The sequence below is a fragment of the Salvelinus fontinalis genome, chromosome 22 (genome assembly GCF_029448725.1).
Source record: "Salvelinus fontinalis isolate EN_2023a chromosome 22, ASM2944872v1, whole genome shotgun sequence".
In the NCBI taxonomy this organism is placed as follows: Eukaryota; Metazoa; Chordata; class Actinopteri; order Salmoniformes; family Salmonidae; genus Salvelinus; species Salvelinus fontinalis.
In genome coordinates this window covers 2,453,503-2,462,629 of record NC_074686.1, presented here as the reverse complement: position 1 = coordinate 2,462,629, position 9,127 = coordinate 2,453,503, and the positions used below count along the sequence as shown (strand labels likewise).

General features: G+C 40.4%; 1 protein-coding gene across 1 annotated transcript; it reads left to right on the top strand.

The window, feature by feature from the left end:
* The first annotated feature begins 2,276 nt into the window (after nucleotides 1-2,276).
* LOC129819545 (eomesodermin-like) lies at nucleotides 2,277-8,686 on the top strand. Its single transcript, XM_055875895.1, has 6 exons — nucleotides 2,277-5,222; nucleotides 5,798-5,952; nucleotides 6,667-6,788; nucleotides 7,059-7,217; nucleotides 7,370-7,431; nucleotides 7,576-8,686. The coding sequence occupies exons 1-6, from the start codon at nucleotides 4,519-4,521 to the stop codon at nucleotides 8,324-8,326; spliced, it is 1,953 nt and encodes a 650-aa protein (XP_055731870.1). The 5' UTR covers nucleotides 2,277-4,518; the 3' UTR covers nucleotides 8,327-8,686.
* Nucleotides 8,687-9,127: the final 441 nt, after the last annotated feature.

The window sequence follows — 9,127 nt, the reverse complement described above, 5'->3', positions numbered from 1 at the left end:
CAGTGCGATATGGTTTCCACATATTTAATAGAGAAACACACAAAACAAAACAATGAAGAACTAAACGAAACGTGACGACAATGGAGTGCTAACATGCAACTACACATAAACAATATCCCACCAACCACAGGTGAAAAAAGGCTACCTAAATATGATCCCCAATTAGAGACAACGATTACCAGCTGCCTCTAATTGGGAATCATACAAAATCACCAACATAGAAAAACAAAACTAGAACCTCACATAGAAATAATAAACTAGACTAACCCCCAGTCATGCCCTGACCTACTCCACCATAGAAAATAAAGGCTCTATATGGTCAGGACGTGACATATGTCTGGATTTTGCACACAACCTTATTCTTGATCCCGGTTCTTTGCGCACTATCACTATGAGTCGGTATCAACACAAATTGTGGGCACATTTGAGATCACCATTGTTTTGAGTGCGTTGCGTAGATGGACATATCTTAATGTGATGCTTAATTCTTCAGCTAAATAAATAAGTGCACCAATGGATCCCATCCAAAAGTGAGATTGTTAATTTAAGCATTTCTAAACCATTATTCAACCAAGTTTATAGGCTGAAAATGATGTAAAACCCTGTTTTTGCCCTTGCTCTTATAAGCTTCCATGCACTTCAAACAAAAGCTGAACCTAGGAATCAGACTCCAGAGTCCTTTTATAGGAGAGTTGTGTCAATGAAGTGGTTTGTTTAAAATTGGCTTACAATTATAATATTGGTTTGTGCAGGCTGAAAACAATGAGCTTTCGGATGCTATTGGAAATGTTAACATTTGTAAGAAGCATGGTAACAAGCAATTCGTTGTTACACCTCTGTAATTACAGACTGCAATTACCACCAGTTACATGTTGTTAGTACAATGTAACTATGAATTATTACAATGAATTACGATACTTGTTACAGTATAATTACATATGTAATTACACTGTAATAAGGACCCCCTTAAAACGAAGTGTTACTGGTTGTAATATGTGGTTTTTCCTGGCTTGGCTTTTGCAGTGATTTTACCAACGCACTGCTACTGCATAGCTGTAAACGTCTGAAATGGTAAGCGTTCGATAAACGGTACTGTCCAACTTCATCATTGGAATTATAGTAGCCTGACGCCATTTCTGTTTGCTCTGCACAATCACTAGAGGGCGCTGTCCCAGATGATTCCACCGTGAAACAAGGTTGCTGCTGCTCCAGGGCTCTATATTCTCACATCTATCTCTACACAATAGTTCACAGTGAACATAATCCAGTATCTTTGTATGCCTATATATTTTTCTGGCCGATGTTAGTTTTAGTTTTGGGGACAATTTTCATAACAGGGATATGATTCCTACCGCTTTTATTTGTGTATGTTTGTGTAATAGCCTAATATCAACCTATTTTTAACCAATTCGTTTCTAAATTGAACGGAACATAGTGTCTACTTAAACACAGCGTTGTTTACGTTATCTTTATCAGACCCCCAAATAAAAAGGACAAATGTAAAAGCTACTTTAGGGTCAAGTTTAGAATATGCAAAAGTGGCATAAGTGGCCAATGGGCTTCATCGGTGTCAACGCGAAGTGGCAGTGTATTTTTTTTCTGTATTTTTCTTCTTATGGCACGTAGACTGTCACTGCCAACCCTCTCCATACATTGTTCTCGTCGTACTTTGGTTTCACCGGCCGGCGCGTGCCTGAATAGGGAGTTTGGATAACGCCGTGGCTCTTTCCCGAGCTCTCTTTTCGTTCTACATCACCGGTTACCTCAGACGGAAAAATGATTGGCAGTTTTCCTTTTCTTGAAGAACAGCAACCCTGTGGGATTTGTATCCGCATATCGCTTTCATATAACCGTTTGATTATGAGGACAATATGTTGTTACATTAACTGAAAACATTGTTATTATTTTTTAATCTAAGAGTTAGGATTAAACCCAAATGAAAATCAGATACAACAAATGTAGAAAAAACAGTTTCTTTAAATATAGGTTTAGGCTATTTGATCACATCTAGGGTAATTATTGAGCCTTTCCATTCAATTAAACCATTCCTAAAACTAGGCCTAGCATTTATATTATTTGCTTGGTTGATAGCTATGATTGTTTAGGATATTTTCCCTTTTAATGAAAGGTTATTAAATTGCTCTCAATTGATGGTCATTTATGATATATGTTGTATGAGTAGTTTTTTGTGAGACGAATAACAAATTCATCTCAAAAGGGGATGATTTATTTTCATTGTGAATACCACAGACCTCACAGACCTTTCACTTTTTTCACCGTTTCCTGTAAACTAGCTCAGAGCCACTTGACATATTTGCTGCTTGATACAAATCTGTCACTTCAGGGAGAACATATGAGGACTGGAAGATGTGGCGTGCATACGGATCTAAATAAAGGAAAGTTCTTTATTATTATGTAACATTTTAATTTCTTATCATTTGATTCCATTTGATTTTAACATGCACACTTTTGTAGAATTCGAAGAGAGGGATTTTTCAATAGCAGGCAATTCAATTTGACACGTGAAGAGTTCTCCACAAAGGAAACGAACAATAAGGAGTTGATATGTATGGAAGCTTAGAGCACGTGCGGACTGATATGACTCTTGACAAGAATTGTCTAATTAAAGGTTGCTAAGTTCGAATAATTCTAATAGTGCACCTAATTTCAGTGTATGTAACACAACAAGCAAGTATATTGTAGAGAAGCATTGCACAATCTAAACCGCTTTGAAATATATTTTCAATAACAACAAATATTGTAAGCTATTTTCTGGCTGGTGTACAAAACCGAAAGTAAAAGAAGCAAAAACGAAAGTTAAGAACGGGAAACATAGAAATCGCCCACATAGAACAGAGCTACCGCTTCTTAGACTTGCTTTCAATCAGTATGACAGACCTATAACTTACATTTCTATATGAATTTGGTTGGGTTGCCCAAAAAGTTACATGTTGGAGCTTTAAATGAGGTTTGTTGTTGTAACTTGGCAAAGGGTATGTTCATTTTTTACATACAATGTAGGCCCGAGGAATGTGTAAAGTAACAAAATACTCCAAAAAAGTATTCAATATAAGTGAGTTTCAACCCCCCCCCCCCAAAAAAATCGTGATTTATAGGGTGACCAATACGTAAAATGTGTTAATTGTGTAAATAGTTCTCTAAGAAAACAAATGGTCCAAAGCATAATCCGATCAAATGTTATAGGAATTGTTACCCTTGTAGGATGGCCACAGGGTGACAAAATCAATAGAGACAGAAAAAAATATGGTAAAAAGTCAGGAAAATTGCATCACTTCAGCTGTGCAAGAATGAAGGCTACTGGTTAACTGACAGGCTCACTTTCCTGTTGAACTCATCATCTTTATTCTCGAATCCGCAAGACATTAAACAATATAGAGGCAAGATGGATATCGATTTTGAGACATGACATGAAGTATTTTCATATTTTAGCATACGTTTTTCATATTCATTCCAAATTCCTGTTATTCTTCTAAGATTTCTCACAAAAACAAGCGTATCTCTGTGAAATGTCAACGAAGCACTGAGCATATATAAGCTTTTCCTTTTCAAAGCCTTTTACATTTAATTCAGATCTTGTCATGCTAATGTTGCTTTTTGCGACCCGCGTAAATAACTTTGAAGAAGCAAACACAAAATGTAAAACTCTCAAAAGTTGTTACAGAAACCACTGCTGTATCAACAGAGCTTGGGGCTTATTAACAGATGCATTAGGTTACGAAATCCGAATTGTTGGATATAATGCTAACGATATGTTAGAGAAAGACCCCACTGAATGATTATTGGTAAAAATGCATTTTATAACACAAGGAAGTGACATTTCATCACCAAACCGTGTTTTCACCCACTCTGTGTGGATATCTCACAATTACTTGAATATATTTTGGGAAAAAACTGTTGATTTCCAGTCTTTCGGGCAAACTTTCAACAAACTGTAAAATGTTCATAAAACACCGTTGTATATAGGCTAATTGCTTTTATCCAGAATATCTGCAAACATTGCGCATGAATAGCCTAACAATTTAGCGAATTCAATGTCATCACAGGCCTGTAGAATAGCCCAAGTCGTTGTCAGAATATACGGAATAGGCTACCCAAAGTCCGTGCAAATGTGCAATGGATTTTAACCGGTTATGTCAAATATGATAGCCTGTGTCTAATTTCATTAAATCAGTGAGTTGAACCAATGGGCATGGAAAGGGTTGTAGCTTATGACATGGATGCCCCAAAAGCTCCTCCCCTGACGCTTGCCATGAGTTGGGTGTTTAAAGAAGGCGATCATATAAGAGCCCTTGAACAATTCTTGAGAAGATCATAAGCGTATAGCGTGCGTAAATCCGCAGGTGCAACGGAGAAGGTCAACGTCGGTTAGCAGAGGAGAACGGGAACGGCCACAGAGGACTCCTACCAGGGCGCAGTGGTGTCGCGTCTTGGTGGTTGCGATTGTAGCCTATTTTGTTGGATCCTTTAATTCTGTAGTGTTTGCGATTTCCAAAAATAATGCAGCTAGAGAATATTCTTCCCAGCGCATCAACCATCAACTTACCCAAGACTTTTTACAACCTCACATCATCAGATAGTGCAAATAATAGCCCGGGGCCATCGCAGATTGAATTTCAAGTTGACCGGACAGAATCCGAACCAAGGAACGGTCCTAATAAGTATTTGAGCGGAGTGGGGAACGCCATGATGGGTGAGGGAGAGGGCGACGCCTTCACTGGGACTAAAGCTACCCCAGACGGAAGAAAAGGCTCACCGATGGTCGGTGAGGATGACCTGTCCACTGGCCGCCGGTACAACATAGATGAACTTGGCTCTGACAGATATTTCATCCCGTCCTCTCAGACGAGCTCCGATATGGCAAACCCGTGTTCCCTCTTTCCATACGCAGGACAAACGGGGACAGTGTACAGCGGGTCAAATGGATCCAGGTATTCCTCCCTTCATTACGGATCGGTCTTGCCTCCGACGGGGTTTTCTTCCTCCGTGTGTACTAGCCGGAGTCAGTTTGGCAGCAGCTACCAGTTCGGCCAGGGTCCAGGATGCCTGTACCCCTCCTATCCGGGAACGGGCTCATGTATTGGTTCCATGGCTCTCCCAGGGTCCACACCGGGAGCGAGAGCTCAAGTTTATCTCTGCAACCGGCCCCTGTGGCTCAAGTTTCACCGATTCCAGACCGAGATGATCATCACGAAACAGGGCAGGTGAGCAGAGGCATTGAAAACAAAATAGCGTAAACTTAATGACTAATGTTCAAACTTAGACGTCAAACGGGCATCAAGGTTCTGGTCTAATGCTTCTAAAAATGTTAGGCATAGCCGTGTTCATATAGCTCTCAACTAGCGTTGCACCTCACAGATTAGGGTGTTTTTTGGGGGGACCATTTTAACTGTGAGGTATCAGTAGTTTATTACCACCATGTTCTGTACTTGGTGGGACACTACACTTTAAAATTAACGTTTGATTATGGTTAGCCTAAAAAAAATATCCGACCTTCTCTGATGTTGCAATAATTGTTTATATTTCGTTGTGTCATATTTGAATGTTATTTACTTGTTTATTTATAAATAATAATTTAGGTTATACAAAGTTTTAAAGCCATTTTATTACATTTTTACGTGAGGAAAATAAAGTGTCAAGTATTAATTAGTGCACGCCATGACCAAACCTTACGAATCTTCTGAAATGCAACGACTCCCTCTTGTAATTTTCCTTTTGAGTGCACCCTTGAAATTTGATTTGCAATAATTGTGCCATCGAATTTGTTCTTTTCTTTCAGGCGGATGTTTCCATTTCTCAGTTTCAACATCACTGGACTGAACTTGACGGCGCATTATAACGTGTTTGTTGAGGTCGTGTTGGCTGATCCAAATCACTGGCGATTTCAAGGAGGAAAGTGGGTTACTTGTGGGAAAGCAGACAACAACATGCAAGGTGAGACTAATATTAAATGCACCTTTAATGTACTTATTTAGATGCATATTTCGAAACTAAATAAGGCCTCTAGCCATATAGTCTACAGAAGCAGCACATTTAAACTAACGGGGATTAAATTCAATTTAGATCGGGCACGTTTCGTTAGATATTTCCCTGCAATTTACACCCAATTAACTGGCTATTTATGCTGTGTTCTTTGTTTTTGTTGGTTTATTAACCCCATTTGAAAAGAAAAAGACAACCATTCAAACTTTGTTAGCTGATGGCGTTCAGATCAAGACGGAAAAAACAGATTCAATTATAATTCATTATCAGTAATGTGTCATTTTTTACAATTTATTTTCATATAATATAAAATGGCCTGCCAATGTTTTAATAATATTTGAATTGTAAACTTCAATCTTCCATTTGTATGTTTTTTTGCAATTAAATCATTTTTAAATGTTAGCCTAATAGCTCCACAGTTTCACATCGGATTGCTTTTAACGTTGAAATCCTGAGCACATGATTCAATAATAGTTTGACTGCAAGTTACTCGGTAAATTGACAAATTGCATTTTTTTTTTTTTTTTTTTTTTTTTATGTAAGAGAAGTTCAAGTTCAAGAAATGGAAAATATCTGTGCTATTCTTTCAATGTGTGTTGTGCATTTGTGCCGCATTGTACTTAATACTTGTATGTTTTATGTCCCACGTCATTTATTCAATCACAGGTAACAAGATGTATGTTCATCCGGAATCCCCGAACACTGGAGCTCATTGGATGAGGCAAGAGATCTCCTTCGGCAAACTGAAGCTGACCAACAACAAGGGGGCAAACAATAACAACACACAGGTGAGGCCTACACCATCCTTTAGTATTTTCTTTATTGCAACTCAAATGTCTCGGGCTACTTTTAAAAAGCTGTCTTTGGTGTTCTAGTAGGCATAAGAGATCACAAATGAGTCCAAAACCATCCTTTTATTTTATTTCGAGAGTGCTATTGGCAAGTCTCCAAAATGTCATTGGTGATGTGACAAATAACCAACCACAGTAACTGTTTTGAAAGCATTCCACGAGAACCCCAAGCACTAACTTTGGAATTCACACTTTTTTTCCTTGCAGATGATTGTCTTGCAGTCTCTTCATAAATACCAGCCTCGGCTCCACATCGTGGAGGTCACAGAAGAGGGAGTGGAGGACGTAGGCAGTGAGGCTAAGACACAGACTTTTACCTTCCCAGAGAACCAGTTCATCGCAGTCACTGCCTACCAGAATACAGACGTAAGATACCCGCTACTGTCATCTTATCTACATAAGAAACATCTTATCTGCTTAAGATTTGTCTTATGCTTCTATATTGACGCTGTCTATAAAATGTGTTTTTGTCAACACTGCCGACCATGGCTTGACCATGCATCTTCTCTCCTTTCCAGATCACACAGCTTAAAATCGACCACAACCCCTTTGCTAAAGGCTTCAGAGACAACTATGACTCGTAAGTGACAATGCCTCGCATCCTTTTTTGCATGCGGTTTTGTCGCCATTTTTTTCTGCTCTGCTACTTTTAGTCTGTCAAGTGTGAACTTGTTTTTCTCTTGCAAATTACTCATCCTTGGACCTTTGTCTCTCTCTTCCACAGGATGTATACAGCCCCAGAGGGTGACAGGCTGACTCCCTCCCCGACAGCCTCCCCTCGCTCTCACCAGATTGTGCCGGGTGCCCGCTATGCCATGCAGCCCTTCTTCCAGGACCAGTTTGTCAACAACTTGCCCCAGAACCGTTTCTACACCGGGGAGCGGGCTGTGCCCCAGACCAACAGTCTCCTCTCCCCCCAGGCCGAAGACGTCGGGGCCAGCTCGGCTCAGCGCTGGTTCGTCACCCCGGTCCAGCAGTCGGGCTCCAACAAGCTGGACCTGTCCTACGACCAGGACTACTCAGCCAGCAGTCTGCTGTCGTACGGCATCAAACCCCTGCCCCTCCAGACCTCCCACGCCCTCAGCTACTACCCCGACTCGGCTTTCGCCTCAATGGCGGCCAGCTGGGGCAACAGAAGCACTTACCAGAGAAAGATGACCACAGGCCTGCCCTGGTCCCCTCGGCCCAGCCCCCCAGCCTTTACAGACGACCCACTGGCTGCTAGCAAAGACAAGCTGCCCGAGGAGAGCACCGCAGCCTCCACCTGGATCGAGACCTCCCACTCGCTGAAATCTGTGGACTCTAACGATTCGGGCGTGTACTCCATGGTCTGCAAGAGACGCCGGATGTCACCTGGTGGGTCGAGCACAGAGAACTCACCCACCATCAAGTGTGAGGACTTGACCACAGCGGAAGAGTTCAACAAAGACAACCCCAAAGGCATGGGCTACTATGCCTTCTACACAAGCCCCTAAAAAGACTGTATTTATTAAAATCGTATAATTTGTTGTTTTTAATTCAGTGCTCCCCTTTACCTTTTAAACACCTTTTATTAACTTTTATCTCAAGGTGCCAAAGCTTTGTGCTCCCAAGCAAGCTGCACAAGCTCACCCCCCCCCCCCCCCCAACCCCATACCTGAACACACACATGCATTGTGACAAATTGTTGTTTTTAAAACATGTCCCCAGTTCATTTTATTTTTTACAAATGTGATTTTATTTAAAGTAATTTCGTTGTACAGTATGTGTGCACTTTAGTATGTGATGTATCTTGTACAAATTGTCTTCGTGGAGGTGTTATGAAATGGGTAATAAAAACAATCTTTCATAAACAATCGTCCCACTTTGCAAATGGAGTCTTGAAATGACGTTGCCGCGAGAAAGCAACGCATTTATTTTGATGCAAGACTTCGCTCTCTTACATTCACACATATTATCTTCGCATGTACAAAGGTTCACTTACATGCTGTCCACAGCGTGGTAGCCAGGGCACGAAAACAGCAAAGAAGTTTGAGCCTCACTCTTCTACACTCTTTGTTGTGGAAATAAATACAAGTTTATTGGTCGCCTACACAGTTTAGCAGATGTTATAGCAAACGTGTGCAGCAAAAAGCTTATATTACCAGCTCCTAACAATGATGTATAAAGTCAAACAGCACAAATAATCCCCCCAAAATGTTTATAAGAAGTGTTGGAATGAATCCAATTTAACAACCCAAATAGCACTGTAACAGTAATCCAAATGCAATCTATGTGTATATACACCAGAATAATTT

What these genes read in the sequence shown, in the direction of transcription:
- LOC129819545 (XM_055875895.1), top strand. Translation starts at nt 4,519, where the DNA reads ATGCAGCTAGAGAATATTCTTCCCAGCGCATCAACCATCAACTTACCC. An exon ending in AGCAGACAACAACATGCAAG is followed by an intron (nt 5,953 to 6,666) that starts GTGAGACTAATA and finishes ATTCAATCACAG; the next exon opens with GTAACAAGATGTATGTTCAT. An exon ending in TTCAGAGACAACTATGACTC is followed by an intron (nt 7,432 to 7,575) that starts GTAAGTGACAAT and finishes TCTCTTCCACAG; the next exon opens with GATGTATACAGCCCCAGAGG.